This window comes from Mizuhopecten yessoensis, unplaced genomic scaffold, assembly GCF_002113885.1.
Source record: "Mizuhopecten yessoensis strain PY_sf001 unplaced genomic scaffold, ASM211388v2 scaffold8381, whole genome shotgun sequence".
Taxonomy (NCBI): domain Eukaryota; kingdom Metazoa; phylum Mollusca; class Bivalvia; order Pectinida; family Pectinidae; genus Mizuhopecten; species Mizuhopecten yessoensis.
Window position 1 is genome coordinate 467,371 of NW_018407519.1, and position 19,276 is coordinate 486,646.

General features: G+C 34.3%; 1 protein-coding gene across 2 annotated transcripts; it reads left to right on the forward strand.

Moving 5' to 3' along the window:
* The first annotated feature begins 652 nt into the window (after positions 1-652).
* LOC110455799 (hippocalcin-like protein 1) lies at positions 653-5,352 on the forward strand. Of its 2 annotated transcripts, none has more exons than XM_021506179.1 (4): positions 653-719; positions 2,277-2,344; positions 3,085-3,516; positions 4,027-5,352. In XM_021506179.1, the coding sequence occupies exons 3-4, from the start codon at positions 3,139-3,141 to the stop codon at positions 4,216-4,218; spliced, it is 570 nt and encodes a 189-aa protein (XP_021361854.1). In that variant the 5' UTR covers positions 653-719; positions 2,277-2,344; positions 3,085-3,138; the 3' UTR covers positions 4,219-5,352. The 2 variants fall into 2 exon arrangements, with proteins under 2 accessions (XP_021361854.1, XP_021361853.1); XM_021506178.1 differs by having other exon boundaries at positions 656-719; positions 2,255-2,344.
* Positions 5,353-19,276: the final 13,924 nt, after the last annotated feature.

A 19,276-nucleotide genomic window follows, 5' to 3' on the forward strand; every position in this document is an offset into this window, starting at 1 on the left:
CTGATTTACAATACCATAGCAAGCACGCTTTACACAATACCATACAAAACAGAAAACAACGATGACGTTATTGGTACAACGTCACAAAAATCAACACGTAATTCAAAATTATCAATTAAGGCGAAAAGCAAATGTTGACATTTCTTGGTGGAGACAGCTCGAATAAAGATTTTATGGTAGACTGTTTTTGAGCAAACTGTTAAACCGGTATAAGATATCCGGGCTGTCTTATTCATTAAGTTAGTTTACATTTAAAGTGCCATCCTGAAATATTTACTATTCACTATGATGATGTCGTATATATTCCGCGTATATATTTTGTACGCTAAACCATCGTCATAGCCAGGGATCCAATTCGAAGATAAGTATATCTACTAACACGCCCTATAGAAAGATGATTACGGTCTGTTTATTATTTAAATATCTATAAAATAACCATGTACGATGGTCACTGGAGGCGTTCAGAAGTCAAATATTTAACATTCAGGTTTGACCTTATCGAACGTTGACGTGAACGTTGGGATTGTTAAATTCTGACCCCGTCAATGCTGTTTACCGGTAGGTTGACCTTTGTCCAAAAGCCGTATTCGTATTCTGTCATTGATTATGTACATATATAAGAGAGATTTGACATCAGACAGACAGAAAGAGAGCTTTACAAACGTAACAAACATCGGCAGCGAATGATATTGAATACCGAGAGCTCTTCATCATTGGAGGTAAGTATGTTGCTATGATATTCTTTTCATCTCTGCCCCTTCTTCAGTTTGCTGTGATGTTTGTCAATCTATTTTCAATACGAATTTTTGACTTTGTTAAGTACAGTAAAACCTGACCGATCCGACACCGTTGTGACTCGGCATGTACAGTTACTATACTAAATAGGATATCATCGGAATAAACATATTTGTCTTGGTAGTTTTCATAATATGTGGCACTTACATATACCAATTGTTTGATAAGAGAGAACAGAACATTAAAGTACCCAGGTTGGATTGAAGAGATTATACTGGTTTTGTTTACCGACCACCATTTTGTTTTAACAATGTGGCGTTACCTGTTTAGATATTGCTTTTAACAAAAGTAAGGCTCATTTTATAAAATATTGAAACAGCAAAATGAATATTTGATAGGGACAGACATTAGCTTCGCCATAATGTAACAACACTACGAAAGTCATACGTACATAAAATACAAACGTTAAGACATGTCATTTAATATAACATTTATCAGACTAACAATGATGCAAAATGTATTATAATATGTATACATGATACATTCAGAAAAAATAAGATCTAACGACCGACGAGAAAAACAAGCTACTTTCACTCTTCACATGGCTCTTCAGGTTTATTTCATACCAACGTAATCCATATGGACATCTTTTTATAATACATATATAACAACCTTGAATCAATATCTTACAGTACCAAACATAACACCATCAGCTACATGTACAAACCCAGGTAACTAGAAAACCTTACTGATACAGAAAAAACAAAGGTAAAACACCGTTTCTCTCACGTGAAATGGATTTTAATACTTATAACAGCATTTCGATGTCTTTGATTATTTGCCACTTAAATTCACACTTGAAATTCAGCCCTGGAAATCATTAACTGTGACATTAGTAGGTTGCGGTTCTTGTGTTCAAAACGATGCTGTTTTTTTTATGCTGAAAACAAATTTTAGATACATAAATTCGTCGAGTACGACATTAAATTTTAAGTGTTGCTTTCAATAACTGTTTATTCCCTAATTTGATCATCAGAATTCACAAAATACGTATTTGAATTTACATTTTACATTTTCATCTCATACATATACATAAATGAAATATCCTCGTCCCCTTTTTTTGCACATCAATAAGACTATCTGGGTAAAACCGACATCCTATTCCTGGTTAGGCAAACAGAGATCAATTTATTCTTTTCCATGTCATGTATTTCAAACAAACCATGAAAAGTCTGGGAAATGCCAACATTCATTGCCGGGTATGGTGAACGATCGATTAATCCTTTTATTATTCATTCCAACACAATGATAAACAGAGCACTATGATAATGACAACAGACATATTGGTTATATCAAATAACATTTTTTACTAAATATATCGACAAACCCACACGTAAAGACACATATACAGATAGATAGCTGTTATACCTTGGTTTACCTGTAGTTCGATGATGATTTAGTCTACTGTAACCCTGTGATGAATTATTGATGACTTACATGTACTTTCCCATAATACAAGGGATGCATGTGTTCTGGAAAAGGTATACCCAACATATCGAACAAAGTGAACGAGTGGACATTGGCAGCACTTCTTTGAAGATATATACAGGTAATGTTACAGCTGTTTACAATCTATTACACGCATCTATCATATTTCTATGTCATGGTTCTACATCAGGTTTAAACATGTGCATGGACCTGGTATTGACTGAATCAGAAGGTATTTATTAATCAGCTGTCTACGAATGATTCACAGAAACCCAACACATAATGTCAGGCAGTTCGTCAAATCGTATTATGTTGGCTTTGATATGTATATTATATCGATGCCTCGATATAACATATACCATTTCGGTCATTAATCTATTATATCATTAACTACAGCGGCTGAATATTTCAAAATAGAAAAATCGTTTAACTTCGCAGAATAAGATGTACCGGATTGGCAGACGAATAATCAAATATGCAACAAACAGTAATATTAAGGAGGATATGCGTGGATTAGGTTTGGCTTCCTTTTATCTTGGCGTTGCTTAAGGTCCTGTATTGGACAGTAGTCTGTCCCGTTAGGTTTATGTCCTAGGAATACGAAAGCAATTGGGCCATGACATTCATAGCTGATATGAATATTATATGATTTTGAACGCTGTAGCACGGTCAGATCTTGTTAATGCTTTGTTAACAAACATAGAAAACAAGCAGCCAACGTGATAAGTATGGTTGATGAATAGCTATAACCGATGTTTTATCGACCTTTGTTCATTTTCTGTGAAATATGCTGACCCAGTGTCGATAATATACAATGAAACCTTTCTTTATTGATTGCCGTGTTTTTGTTTTAATTTACAGATTTTAACATATACATTTTGTGTAATAACGAAATCCATCCTCTTATTTGTCAAAATGGGGAATTCGTCTCACAAGGGTCTGTCGAAAGAGGTAATTCGACAACTGAAGAAAGAATCAGACTTTTCTGAAAAAGAAATAAAAGAATGGTATGAGGAATATCATCAAAGTAAAAAGGGCAGCTATCTCACCGTTAAAGAGTTCAAAGATGTCTACTCTAAGATGTATGGCGCAGACGCAGGACAGTTTGCTGAGCACGTCTTCAGAACGTTTGACACAAATAGGGACGGCAAAGTAGACTTTAGAGAGTTTTTGATTGGACTTAGTGTGACGTCAACAGATAATATCGACCAGAAGTTGAGGTGGGCCTTCACCATGTATGACGTGGATGGAGACGGGACAATATCAAGGAAAGAAATGTTAGATATGATGGCGGTACGTTTTCGTCATTTTTTCCAATTTGTGTTGTAAATTACACCGACACGTCGACATCAGGTTTACCACCTCATTTCACACCAAGTTGTTTCAAACTCCCTTTTTCTTATTTTTTGTTTGTTTTCCTAACAAATCATTATTACATCAGATTTTATTGTGGCAATACAACGAAATGTTGCAGTGTTATTTAATCCTGAGTTCAGTTATTAGGTAGAACGATACCGTTCTGTATTTTTATCTATATGTCTATATTTATCTAAAATGATCATGCATGCTAATGGACATGTATTAGATATAATATTGACTTATATTAATCTGCCAGATAGACAGACAAACAGGAAATACTTAATTTCATATATTGCCAACCCTTTTATGACACCGATAATTCCCTAGACAAATGGTATCAATTTAACGAGGGTTTATTGTGCAATTTATTTTCGAGGACTTTATACATTTTGAAATGCTGATGTGTTTCGGTATTTTAAGCTTGTAACAAATATCTCATTTCAGTCTATTTACCGAATGACACCGTCGATTGTAAAACCGCCAGATGTCGCTACGCCGGAAATGATGGCAACCAAGTTATTCGGAAACATAGACAAAAACGGCGACGGCTCAATAACATGGCAGGAGTTCCAAATGGGTGCAAAGGCAGATCCCCTTGCCCTCAACATGTTGCAATTGAATCCCGATCCACAGTGAACTTCAGATTATCATATGTCATGACTTCTCTATGTTTCGTATTTATAAATAAGATTACAAATTATCATATGTCATGACTTCTCTATGTTAAGTATTTATAAATAAGATTACAGATCATCATATCTCAAGACTTCTCTATTTTTCGTATTTATATATAAGATTACAGATTATCATATGTCATGACTTCTCCATGTTTTGTATCTATATATAAGATTACAGATTATCATATGTCATGACTTCTCTATGTTTCGTATTTATATATAAGATTACAGATTATCATTTGTCATGACTTCTCCATGTTAAGTATTTCTTAAATAAGATGATGAATTAAACATGTGACTTTCGTATAGGTCAAGGTCATTTGCTTTAAGCAATGGGTAACAGCAGTAAAACTGTTTGACAGTAAATATAGAATTTTTAACAATGTGTAGAAAACATATACAGAGGAGCATTGTTAAAATGGAAAGTGGGTTTCTGAACTAAAATAAGAATAACAATTTTTCCAGAAATAAAAATTGTATACATGTATATATATTTTTTACTTTAAAGTAACTTAAATATACACCCAAAATTCCTCAACGGGGAAAATCTGTACTCAAATACCTCAACAAATAAAGCATGACCTTAAGTACCATAGCAAGCAAACTTTTAACTGAAATATTACAGCAAACGAAATCCGATCTCAAATACAACAGCAATCAAATTTTTAACTCAAATATCACACAGAAAATTTAAACTCAATGTTGGTACGATAAAACAACAGCAAACAAGGCCAAATCAAACAAAAGTAAAGCTATCATAAACACCCACAAGCAAATATGCTGAAAGAGTACCCGTCATGATTTCTTTCTTAAAAATAAGACAAGTGTCGTAAATATATTAGTTATTTATGAAAAAGGTTTGCAGAAAGTGAGTACAAATATATTCCTCTATTTCAAACATATTTTCCTCTTCGATGAAAATCATTTTTGTATGCATATGTTTTTGAATTTGTGATAAATATGTAAATAATGTGCTGCACAATCACTTCTTTTATTGACGGTGAAAACATGCAATCATTTAATCAGTATTTGAATTGTGAAATTGTTTTATTTGAAATTTATGTAAAAGTGCTTTATGTACAATAAAAATAAATCCAACAAACAGTGTCTGTCTTCTTTATCAACTAACAGATAATACAGATAGCTTCGGTTAGGGCGGGCAATAATTGAATACAAGGTCACCCTGTTTATACCTTGGAACTAGTCCAGAACACTTTGGCTTCTAAGGAAATATGCTTAATAAAGAATCAGAAACAGTCACTTGTATTATCACGGAGTCATCGGTCTGGAGCTACTACATGAATTCAATTCTCCGGATAGATTGAGTCCGGATAAGCAACGAATCTCTGGACACATCAGGCATGAAGTTTCTGAACTGATCAGGGCGTATTTGAATCATCTAGACTATTTAGGATAAAATTACCTATCCTTGCTTAGTTAGGACATTCTCCATTGCTTGCCCGTTAAAGACAGCAATTCACTCGTGAAAAGATAAACCTGTTATTCTCTGGGGGGAAAGACAACCTTCATGCGCTATGACGTCTCCACGTTTATCTTATCACCAGGCAAGTCGGGAATATGATTTCGGCGACATGTAATGTTGATTGTGATAAATGTTTTTTTTACTTATAACAATATATTCTTACTTATTATATAAAACTTTTGCAAATTTGGTGCTTTAAATGGATTTCTGCTTTTATGTTCAGGGTTCATCACCCTGTGAAATTAACATAATTGTAATCATCCGCGTATGTAACAGAATACAAGCATATGAACACGTTTGGAGCATTGACATTGGCATGTTTATTTCGAATATGGGAGAAAAAGAATCTTACGATGGTGTGGTGCGTGGACAGGGAAATTACAACCCTCGGGTAAGATTTAGTGGTCGAGCACTCTGTCTATGTTCTGGACAACCAAAGTCAGAGGGTTCATACTTCCCTGTCCACGGACCACACCCATATACGATCTTATTAAACTTCCATCCTTTGGAATTATTAGGCCATTACAAAGACTAGTAAGGACACTCTATGGATTAGTTATGATATCCTTATCCCATACAGGAAAATGTATGCCCGTTAAATATGAGGAACGATGCATATCACACATTGGTCATTCAACGGTTATTTTTCCAAACACACATTCATGACGAAAGTATGTGTTTGCTTCAAATAAATAATAGTAATAACATGTTTCATACATAGCCATTGATTTTGTAGAAGATAAAAGCGAACTTGTCTAGAACTTAGTAATGACACAATAGATCAATTAAGTCATACCAACTGTCGACCTTACTGCTACAGTGGTTGGGTATTGTCACGCTGTCTCTCGCACGATACACGCATGGTTAGTCACACTATTAGTATTTCCAGGAAAATATAAACAATTCATGACATACGACGACGAAGTACTTACAAAATATCGATCCTAACCATGTTTCATGAACCAAAAATTGTCTGAAAATATGTAACACTATGGGAGGTTAATATTTTAAAAAAAATGACTATTATGAAACAGACGTAATTGTTTCATTTGTAGTATTCATCATGTTAATTGCTAACTAATATATTTCGAATAGGAATTTTTTTTACCTCTATGTTTCGATCTGGATATTAATTATATTTGAAAAATCAAAAAACGTGATGAGGCGAATAATACCATGTAGTGTTGTTTAATGTGGTTCATGTAAGGGGACGTTAACTCTTCAAAATCACCTGTTTTTTTCCAAATTTTTGTTGTTGTTCCCATTGTTTTTCACGTGTCTCCTTTGCCATTGTTTTTTTTTTTCATGTCAACTTCCACGTCCGATTTTCTCTGTTGACATTGTGTTAAGTGCTTTTTCTTATTGTACGTATCAAGTATTGTCCTTTCTATTATTTATCCGTTACTTTGGATATATAAAGTATATATACCAACCTTTCCAAATACACCAAGTGAATAGTCATTGATTCTTCAATGTGATATATACATGACCCATGGATAATAATTTGTGAACCGCTTTGAGACGACCTAAGCACTAGGTTGTGATAAAGCGGTATATAAGAACCCCGAATCATTATTATTATTATACCATCTATACCCGTTGTGGTATTTAGAAATACATACCAGGACTGGATAGAAACTCTAGACGATATGCATTACCACAAGGTTAAATCGGGTGTTCTGGTTGAGTAAGCTTCCCTTACACCACATGTATCTCGTTAGGAGAGCTCTCATGTGAGAGTGAGTGATGTAGGTTACATACGATCATACAAGAACATAAAACCAGATTTTCAATCAAGGTAGACAATGAAATCATACACATGTGATTGCACCTAACAACGTTGGTACTAGATACAATCTGCCAACATTTAATAACACTGCACCATACCGCTGTTTTGTCCTTCTAGGACTTATCGGTGATGGTAGGAGCCAAAATGGTAGAAATCCGAATGGGTCTTAACTACTGCTGGACCAGAATGTGTGATGCGTGGAACTCCTTAATCATGTTTATTTCAAAAATTGAAAAAAAAAATCACCTTATTTCAGATCAATAGTGAAGAAACTGTTATTCTATGAACCGTGCGACCTGAAAATTAGGTCATGACAAAGACTATAAAATGTTTTCAATGTTGAGTGTAGCCTAAATATCAGGTTTAAAAATTCCATGGGTATGTATTGTAAAATTCGTATTCAAATCACCTTCGGAAAGTCCATAAAGTCTTATTGCAGATGGTCTATGAAAACAGTTTCGGTTTACAGGAAAGACCTGCAATGGAAGCTTTTAAAAGTGGCCCCTTAATACAGTTTTCCCTTAAAAAGGTGTGTTCTCTGACGTCGGTTTGGCTGTAGTTTATATAGAAAAACAGGTTGTGGTGTAGCAAAGCAGAGGTGGCTACAAGTTATGATGTGTTAAATGCTATTGGACCATGTCCTATTACCTAGTAGCACACAGTGCAGAACAACGTTCATACTTAGGTCCGGTTTGGGGCACTAGGCCAAGGTGGTTTCTTTTATTGAATGTAAATGATATGACCGAGATACCATTTCATGTTTGCTTATCTATTACCAAGTTTTGGTGCATTCACCTCTGTGACAGTTACGTTCATCTCTCCAGATACAGGGTGGTCGACTCTGCTGGTGGATTAATTAGTCCCCGATGTTTGTTGTAACATTGATGGCCATATTTATCGATTATGAGTAGTGGCATGGGTCGTAATTTACACACTTTACAGATTAATTAATTCGAAATTAACCAAAACTCTTCTTGATTCGTAAATTCATTATTAAGAGGTTTTACAGTAGCTCGGACAAATTGGATTTCAAACTTGTTGGCCTCTAGCATCTCCAATGAATCCTTAATAGACGAAACAGCTGTATGGTGCAGTGTGATTCAGTTTTTGCCTTGTGTATCTATTGACAATTGATTAAAATTTTAAAGCTGCAATCGCCTTTTTACGTTCATTTCATATCATATTTCACTCAATACAATTCGTTATGTAATACATGATTTAGAATATTTTTCATATCGTTATCTTGGAAGAAAACCATTCATATTTATCCAAAACTATCATTTATTTATATGACAGCTTATATCACATTAGTCTTAACACAACACTACCATGATAACAAATTAAGGTTGCCATAGAGGTTTGCAGTGTGTTAGTAAATTCGGTTTTTTAAAAACAAGCCATTTAGACCGGGTTCCAAGAATCTAATTAACTCTGACTCTTTGCTTTATCAAAAATGCTTTCGAGTAAGGTAGTGATGTATGACGAGAGCGTCATGGAACCAAAGATATATTACAGGCAGTATTGCGCTCTGTGTAGTCTTTGGATCAGTATTTCTGCTGTTAGACTATCCGTCCCCGAGGTTGGCTGAAACCTTGTAGCTGAAATTAATTTTGGCACAAGAAAAACCAGTATGAGTAATAATAAATTATCTGTTGTAAATTTTTACCGTTATAAAGGGTTTTCATAGGCACATCGGATCATGTACACGTGACCAGTGTTCAAAGATATCGATTTCTAAGTATAGCCTAATTGGAAATTCCCCGGAACCTGTCGTAGCGCATTCGCAGTTAGACCGGAACGCGATCTGTCAGACGACAGCTGGCGAACGTTTCTCCTCCGTTACATCAGAAAATGTTCAAAACTATTCAAGTAAAAATGCTGTTAACATAAAAAGGCCATTGAACACGCAGTGCATGTCCTCCATCCTTATCTTAAGAAAAAGAACCCAGACAATGTCTTCGAAAGCTACGACGCTGAACTGTTGAATTAAAACCTGGCTAAATTTTACACGGAGGCATGCGTACAAAAATCAGAACCTTGAGTTTTGTTTTGTATTATTTTATTGTTGAAGCATATAATAAAACAGTTATGGGCTTTGGTGCTGGTAAATATGATGTGATATGAACCTGAAAAAGTGATATTGACCTCACTATATTTACATTCTGTGTTGCATTTGCCTATATGTCGTTAGTAAACCGAATTGCAATATATGAGACTGTATACTACAATTTACAGTGATACGGCCAGTGTAGGAATACAGCTGGTACAAGGTAAACAAACATGGCCGAACGATACTTTCGGTATCAAAAGGCCTATAGTCGGAAAATATTATGGGTTCGTTAGCATTTAGCAATATATGTCATCGCAAAAAAATAAAGCAACTTGACAAATTATGACAATATAAATTTATTAAAAGATGTGCAGGTACCACAAAATAATTGTAAGCGGCATTCTATATACGAAATAACCAAGTTTGTCAACGTCATCACACAGGGGATCGGTTTCGAGATTTTGAGTTATGCATAACATCAGTGAATAACCACAAGACTAAAATTCAGCATTTCTAAAACCTTGTAAAAGTCGACGTATCGACAAGGTTTTAGAATGTGTATAAATACATTTTTAAGTGTTGTGGTTTTTCAGTTATGTCATCCATTATTCAAAATAACGAAACCGAGCCCCTGTGAACGTCGTCTGCTAGCGGTGCTAATCTGACCGATTAGACATGGAATCTATTTCAAACGAAATGTCCTTGGAATCGTTATCACCTACTGAAAGGACCACTTTTATTAAACATTTCCGAGTATAAATGCTTCTGAAAATAACGTAATATTCCAGTTGAAGGAAACGTAAGCGTTTCCGAGGAAACAATCAAGTCCGTTCAGCGCCGCATCACTTCAAAATACATGTAATCTATCAATGCGCGAAAAACAGCTTTAATTTTAAACAAGCAGAAGTTATGCAATTATTAAAAAAAAATCAACATATACACACTCATATGAAATAAATAATTAAGTTTGTGTTCAAACCATTTTATGTGCGTGTGGTTTTCAATAACACGAGGGACTATATTATTTCTTCTGGAAATGTCGGCTGTTCTGGGATTTGAACTTACTGACGTCACTGATATGATAAGCGGGAAATTCAAACGTATTTTTGCTTCAGGTCCTATACAAAACAAACTATATACATGTAAATGTAAATATAAGCATTGAACAGTTCAATGCTTAAATAAACGTACATACATTAGTGCTAGTCTAGTAATAATGGTGTTTGCGCATGAAACAGTGCGCTTTTTTACCAATGCGCCACTTGCATTTCATTTATGTTGTTCTCTATTGCATAGTTTGTGGGTGCGCCAATTCATCAATACGCTAATCTGTTAAAATTCGATAATATGCTAAAATAAAATTTAAAAAAACACTAAAAATACAGCGAAAGTTTGTAATAAACATTGCTACAAATATATGTTGTCATTGAATGCTGATCGGATTTGACTCTTTTGTTTTAAGTACAATCCAATATAAAATACAAAACGTTATCTTCTTAAAATATCAGACTGCTCTAGATCTATAAGCAATATTTTAAACTCGTTCTAAGATGAAAAGAGGCATAATGAAATATCAATATCAGAGGCATTTAAGCTAACAGATATGCGCGGTGCTCTGTTACTATTTCAAGCAGTGCTATCGGGAAACAATATTGATTATCACCTTTCTATTTGACAGTAAACGCTGGGATATTTGCATTCATGAGTAACACGTCGTTTTCTAAATCTTTAATTACACAATATGATTGTATATCAATGTAATTACCCATAAACGAACGCATATCAATAATAATAAATTATAGCGAAAATAATTTGACACCTTCAGGAATATTAACAGTTGCTAACAGCTGAAAACAGCTTTATAAAAAAAGATTTACAAAACAAAACAAAAAACATTACATTGTGATTTGGGCTACATATATGGGAAATAGTACAACTCTCATTAACCGTCACTTTTGACCAAATACAACTAAGTGCATATCACTTTTGTCGTCCTTACCTTATCATAGATATATTAAAAAGGAATAGGGCAATTTATGATTTGATCGTTATAAGCTCATTGCCGTACTGTGCTTTCCTTTAATTAAACAGTCGATTCTTTTCAGATTTAATAACTTGCACAAAAACCTTGAAATCACAATTGTTTTAATAACACTTTACTACCAACATTTGAACATTGGCTCGAGATATAAGTTTTTTCATAAAATTAATAGAAGAACTAATCGGAAAAATAAAAGGTGACCATGAATTACAAAATGTATGTTTGTGGGTGGTAACATTTTAAACATCTTTATTATTATATTGTAATAATAAAGTGACCATCAGTTAGTCTCCTATGTTTCCACTCTTTATAACGGGGTTTTGTTATAAAAGCCAGTCAATTGTGAATAATTATTAAGACAAGAGTAAACGGGAAATTGAAATCTCTTAGTAAGTGGCAAAGGAAGTGTCAAATTAGACAAGAGTTTGCCATAGCTTTCCCTTTCTGTATTACTGTACTGGAGTGACTACCAGTCCGTCTCTGATGGTCCTGGTTTAAGTATAGCAACAGAGCATTCAACAACATACGATAAAGCACATTATTTTGCTACTCGGATTACATTTTCCTTATTCTTGATGTTAAAGGTACCTCTCTTGATAGTGTTTGAGGATAATTCAATTTGTATGAATAAGATACTCCCCGTTACTCTTGTAGAAGTCAAATGAACAAAAATGGCTAGGAGTACAGATGAATTTTCTTTTGTTAGCTTACGAGATTTAAATTAGAAATTGTTTATGGGTTTAGTTTCATCGGTTATTATACTTTACAATGGAATATAGATATGTCTATGTTCAAACTTACTACAATCAAACAATGAAACAACATAAAAACACGGCAATGCTATCAATAATCAATTAAATAGCTGGTTAAGATAACAATGCTTAATAAAACATACAATTAAATTGTTCTGGTACTATTGGCTGGTCTTAAGCCGTTATCCGACTACTTAATCGGATAAAAAGAAGTCATGCGTGAAAACTCGTTTGCCAACCTAGCACTGTTCCTTTGTTGTGTATTCTCTAAAGATAGCCGTGCTCCGTATGTCAGGGAGGCTGCACGTGTGTTCGCTCTCCCGTGACGGAGTAGACTTCCGGTTTTACTGCACTAGACACCTGGTCTGCTGGATTAAAGTGTATGTAGCATTGATTAATCGTAATCAGAGAATTCCAGTAACTTAAGTTACGATAGTATTTGTATATCTGAGGTTATAAGATCATTCTGTGACTTTCTCGAACAGTAAGACGACCCCATAGACTACCAGCAATGGCTAGATAATGTGAATTATTCCAACAATCCACTATGATGAGGTGTCAAATTTGACCTATTGCCGAGAAATCTTATCAGAATGGTTATCATCTTTGTATTGTAGTTCTCGACAAGACTTTTATATTGCTGAAACGTAAAAAAAAAAGAACAATGAATTCCATCGACTGCAGAAAAGAAGCATCATCTTTTCTTTCATTTATATTTTGATACTGTTTATACACTGAATATAATTATAATCTAATTATTTTATCCATGCAATGCAAAGGAATTTAATGCATGCCATTGTTTGAAATTTTCTTTATAGGTTTTAATAACCATATCATGTTTTATCAGTGAGCGATGTAGTTTATCAATGTTGTTAAGAGGTTATGTGCGTGTTGTATAAAATGTGTTTATGGTTTAGGAATTTGGGCGTGGTGTGAGCTCGTGTTGGATGTTAAGGGGTTAAGGACAACAGTACAGTTAGGGATGTTGGGACGTTTTGTTATTAGTATGAGTATCTTGTTTCGGTGATTAGGTGTTTAATGCTCGATGTGTATTTTTTTTTACTTTGTTTTAGTAAGGATGTGGTGCATAAATTGTTTCTTTGTTCCAGGGGTTTTATGTGTGATGTTTCATCTTTTCGTGTTTGTGTTAAAAATGGGCGTGTCTTATATTTCCATCTATTTTGTTTTTTGTGAAAGGAATCATATGTAATTAATAAGTAAGATATATGTAGAACTGAAATGCCTCATTGCGAATATACGACGAAAAGTTCCAAATTTCTTTTCGATACAAACACAGAGAAAACACAATCCTAGTACTGAGGAGACCAACCCGAATACTGAAGAGACCAAAACAAAGGGAAAGACACAATATACCACTACCAAATATGAAAACAAAAGTGAGATCGGGTAAATCGTTTCCTGCATCAGTTGTGTACTAGTTTTGAAGATAAATATCCCATAACTCCAATAACAAAATCCCACTTTAATTGTTAGATAATATTTTCTGCAAAAAAAACCTTGATTTGGATATATTTTGTGATGGCAAAAAGAGTGCTTTCCATATCATAAACTTCTGAATCTAGCCACTCTGCATTGTAAGCCATCAGAGCTGGATGGACCAGCTGATGTGGAATGTTTGTTTTAAATTTCTATAGCATGAAATTGTTGTTATGTTACTGAAGCATGAACATACTTTCTCCTGGTGGTATGATATGTTCACTTTAATTTTGGATAAATCACACCCATACTTAATTTAAAACATTGAACATAATATTGTGTCATATCTACAGGAATCATTCTTATCACCTTATCTTATCACAACTCCAACAACCCAGGTGGAGTATAAAATGGTCTGAGGTGGGTGTTGCGGTATCTGTACTGTAGCATTCAAGTGAGGTGTCACTATAAATGATACTGTTGGAAGCACGGTCCCACTACAAACAGAACACAATACATCTCCAGCACACACACAGACATACACACATAGTGAGATATTAGCCAGGTGTCATAGGACTAGTAGTTAGCGCCTGATAAGGCAGCTCCTGCGAATTCCTCAATATTGTATTGATTAGTATATATATGCTTATTGTAATATATATATATGCTAACTGTATAAAATTGTTTATCTATGTACTGTAAAGCGCTTTAGAGTGGCTTATGTTAGCTAGATAGGGCGCTATATCAAATGTTGTATATTTATTTATTTATTTTATTTTATTTTATTTAAATATAATGGATGATATATTGTAACAATAATAACTAAATACCAATTAAGTCATTATACTGCATTGGTTTCCCATGCGTTGCAATTAATGAAAACCGAAACATAACAACCACAATACGTCCTACTTTACTTAATACTCGTTGAAAAGAAAATTGGAGATATGTCAAAGATGCGGTAGGTAAATGTTCTCATTAAATAGCTTCTGTAGTGCCAACTTGTTAACCTTTGTATTTAGTGAATATGGGAAACGCCTGGAATTAGTAAGTAAAAAGCGGCAGTTGATGTTCTTCAGTGTTTAAACATTATAATAATATAGTTAAAAATAAAATCCTAGCAAATACTTTAGTTCGTGGGAAAGGGTAAGAAGAAACTAATTGGATTTCAAATGTGACGTCTGTGAAATACCCTTTCTTTGATATAAACATTGTAATGAAATAAAGACACCCAAACCTAAGTTAAGTCTGAATTCCATTTAGGTAAGTGCGAGAAAAAGATAAAACATCCATGGCTGATCATCAGCAGACAACGTTAATGAAAGGCGCCTGAAAAGATATCGGCTTATCTTAAGGGGAAGCAGCGCCAACAACCATCGTCTACGGTACAATTAAACAAAAAGAGTAATGCAGAAATTGGTTTCGACCTTTTCATCATTAAAGCTTCTTTGCGAAGGTATATACACAATTATATGTAATTGTTATATTTCTTTATGTGATATGAGGGTCGATATGTTATATTATGCTCATGAGAGTGCTTTGTGGTATTGTTTTCACTACTCGAGTTCTCTACGTAAGGACTTGACATTACTTGGATTAGACTTACATTGCCATGGTGGGTTTCAATGATGATGCAGAAGGCGTTTACTCTTCCGGAACACCTGGTCCTATTCTCCGTGTACTTATTTAAGGGTCCCCATGTTAATCTTTCATTTGTTCACATTTTGCCCTCGTTTTATCGATTTGGAGTTCGAGATGTGGTATTGTTAACACTTTGCTATTCTCTTTTGTTTGTTTTTAATTAAATGCTGATCCACCGAAGGAATATGCTGTAACTGAAGAAAATACATAATGTTCATGATTGCTCCTCTATGAACGTATACACATACATACATTTATATCTGCAAAAAGGAACAACGACCGCTATAAGTTCTATATGTCACTGGACTTAATAAATTATTGCGAAATATTTAAACTTCGATTACCTCCCCAGTAAAAGTAATGCCAACAATATATGCAGCAAGTGATTTAAAGTAACACAATCATAACAAGGGAGAATGTTTACGTTGTGATGACGATAGGTTAAAGAGATGTTGAAGTGATTGAAATAAACTTTTTTTTACATATTTACTTACTCCTATATGTTAACCGTTAAGCACTTGATTAAGTACATATATGTACTGCCTTGTAACTGATAAAGAATATGACAATACAAATGAAAAAGAAATCTTACTTTAGCGGGGCGTGCGACACAATATAAGATAAAACTGTGAAAGTTGATGAAATTTGTATACTCAGCGTTTCTGGCCATTTGTAATCTGCCAGCGTCCGCCTTCGTGAGGGGTCAGCAACCGCCAAATGTGCAGCGGGCGTGCACGTGATTGCCCCTCAACTGCCATTTTGTGGTTAGCCCCTCGCCTTCAGCTACACCTCCTCTCTTATACCTTTGCGTCATAGCCGATAACTGTAGGTCTTGGAACATTAAACGTTAATTGTGCATACAGGCAGAACACCTTACAGAAATGTTAAAATGGCGTTTTAATGCAATATCGACTGCTGGCTTCCTCCTGTGTCTGTTCAAGTAATGCAAGTGCAACAAACTTTTCAGATAAAGAAAAGTCATTTAGAAACATCAAACGACATTTTCATATAAAAAAAAATGTATATGTATTTGCTAGTCTTTTCTTTGTGCTTTATTGAATGTCTGCACTATTGGTTCATATGCTTCTTATGTTGGGTGATCTACGCTTTATCGAAATCAACATGATATTTTTGATAACTAATGATGTCTACAGTTTTGCAAAGTTTTGAAAAAAGCAAACCAAAACAAAAATTAATATAACAAACAAACAAAAAATAAATAAATAAATAAATTTAAATTACCCATATCCAAAAATAAATATATCAAATATAAGAGTTTTAATCGTGACGCGTCATCTCATGTACCTTGTATACCCTATCTGACAGTGATGTATTGCATATCGCCAGATAACTATCAACAATTAGGAACAACCCAGACCATTTAGGTCGGGTTACCTTAGCGCACTAATATTTAAAGAAAATAAAGGTTGCTCTTCAGGATGTACTCGTGCGTGGAATTAACGTTTGAGAGGATCCCTAAGTTACTGTTAAAATACTATTATTTGTGATTTAATTATTTTTTGGCTTCTGTTCGTATTTTGAATAAATATTTGGAACGTTCCCTTTGGAGGGGGGGGGGGGGGGGGGGGGGGGGAGAGAGGCGGTTAAATGAAGATTTGGTTAGTATAAATAACTGTAATAATAAATGTATTAATTTTATTATTTGCTAGGTATTATTTTTCCTATTTGATCATGACAGAACGTTTCAGAAATTTTCATAATAACTCTTCAATAAATATTATTTGTGAGGTATGCCATATTATTTTTACCTGAATAAATACGTGGTATACTAAGCAACAAAAAAGTGATATTGTACACTAGGTACCTAGTAGTTACATTGTATTCTCAAGGACCTTAATAGTAACATTGTACACTAATATTATAAACAGTTACATTGTTTGCAGTGTACGTCGAGTACTAGCAGTACTCTAATAATTGTGTTTGGATTGTGTACAAATATATCTCCATGTCATAATAGATCAAAATATGTATGTGTTATGCATTTTTTGCTAGTAACAATGATATTGTTCATAAAAGACATACACACCTGCCTTGGATCGTAAATGAGCGATGTCATTTCCAGGATTAAAGTGGATGCCACACTTGCATTTCCGGAAATTCTAGTTTATGATGTTTTTTGTTGTTCCCTCCTCCCCTCAGTTCGGCCTTTAAATCTAATCGCTTTTTTGTCTTTTTTAGCAATGGTATATTTTGTCATTGTCTGTTGACGCTATGGTATATTTTGTCATTGTCTGATGATGCTATGGTAAATTTTGTTATTGTCTGTTGATGCTGTGGTATATTTTGTCATTATCTGTTGATGCTATGGTAAATTTTGTCATTGTCTGTTGATGCTGTGGTATATTTTGTCGTTGTGTGTTGACGCTATGGTATTTTTGTCGTTGTGTGTTGACGCTATAGTATGGTTTGTCATTGTCTGTTGATGCTGTGGCATATCTTGTCATTGTCTGTTGACGCTATGGTATATTTTAATTGTCTGTTGACGCTATGGTATATTTTGTCCTTGTCTGTTGATGATGTGGTATAATTTGTCCTTGTCTGTTGATGCTATGGTATATTTCAATTGTCTGTTGACGCTATGGTATATTTTGTTATTGTCCGTTGATGTTGTGGTACATTTTGTCGTTGTGTGTAGATGCTATGGTATATTTCAATTGTCTGTTGACGCTATGGTATATTTTGTCATTGTCTGTTGATGCTTTGGTACATTTTGTCGTTGTGTGTAGATGCTATGGTATATTTCAATTGTCTGTTTACACTATGGTATATTTTGTCCTTGTCTGTTGATGCTATGGTATATTTTGTCGTTGTGCTTTAACGCCATGGTATGGTTTGTCCTTGTCTGTTGACGCTATGGTACATTTTGTCGTTGTGTGTAGATGCTGTTGTATATTTTGTTATTGTCTGTTTACACTATGGTATATTTTGTCCTTGTCTGTTTACACTATGGTATATTTTGTCCTTGTCTGTTGATGCTATGGTATATTTTAATTGTCTGTTGACGCTATTGTATATTTTGTTATTGTCCGTTGATGTTGTGGTACATTTTGTCGTTGTGTGTAGATGTTACTGTATATTTTGTCATTGTCTTTTGACGCTATGGTATATTTTGTCGTTGTCTGTTGATGCTGTGTGTTATAGTTTGTCCTTTTATGTTGAAGTTGTGATATCTGTTTCGACGCTAGGGTATAGTGTGCCCCGTTGTGCTTTATGTGTTTACGCTGTGGTACATACATTTTGACGTTATATATTTTTTATTTGAATGCTGACGCTGTGGTATATATTTCGAAGCTGTGGTATATTTTGTTCCTGTGCATTGACGCTGTGGTGCATTTTGACATCGTTTCTTGGTGCTATCTCTATATTAAGTTTCTAATTGTGTACTTTCAACGTTCCTTTATCGAAGTTAACTTTAATTCAAATTAAGTAAAATTCGAATCGGTTCAAAGGTCATTATGCTCCTTTAACTTAGACTACAACGTCAGACCAATTTGTAAATTAAGTATACCGTCTATAGGATAGCAAAAACTACCCAAAATCGTGACCTGATGATAGAAATATTATGGTGTACTTGTATATTAATCAACATGCGAGTCAGACGCTGTTTGGTTACGCTTTCCTGCAGATATAATGGTTTAAGCTTTGACAAAATACATCAATAACAACATTAGGAACATTTCCAAACGGTCTTTGAGATGATGACAAGATACACTGAACAAAAAAGTTTTTAATTTAATATAATACACAGATGTAGAACCAAAGAGTGCAAATTTAAAACATGAAGGGTATACCATTTCACTTCG

Bases quoted from the DNA above. Each gene is read 5' to 3' on its own strand.
- LOC110455799 (XM_021506179.1), top strand. From the start codon at position 3,139: ATGGGGAATTCGTCTCACAAGGGTCTGTCGAAAGAGGTAATTCGACAA. The intron at 3,517-4,026 runs GTACGTTTTCGT...ATCTCATTTCAG, and splicing joins AAATGTTAGATATGATGGCG to TCTATTTACCGAATGACACC.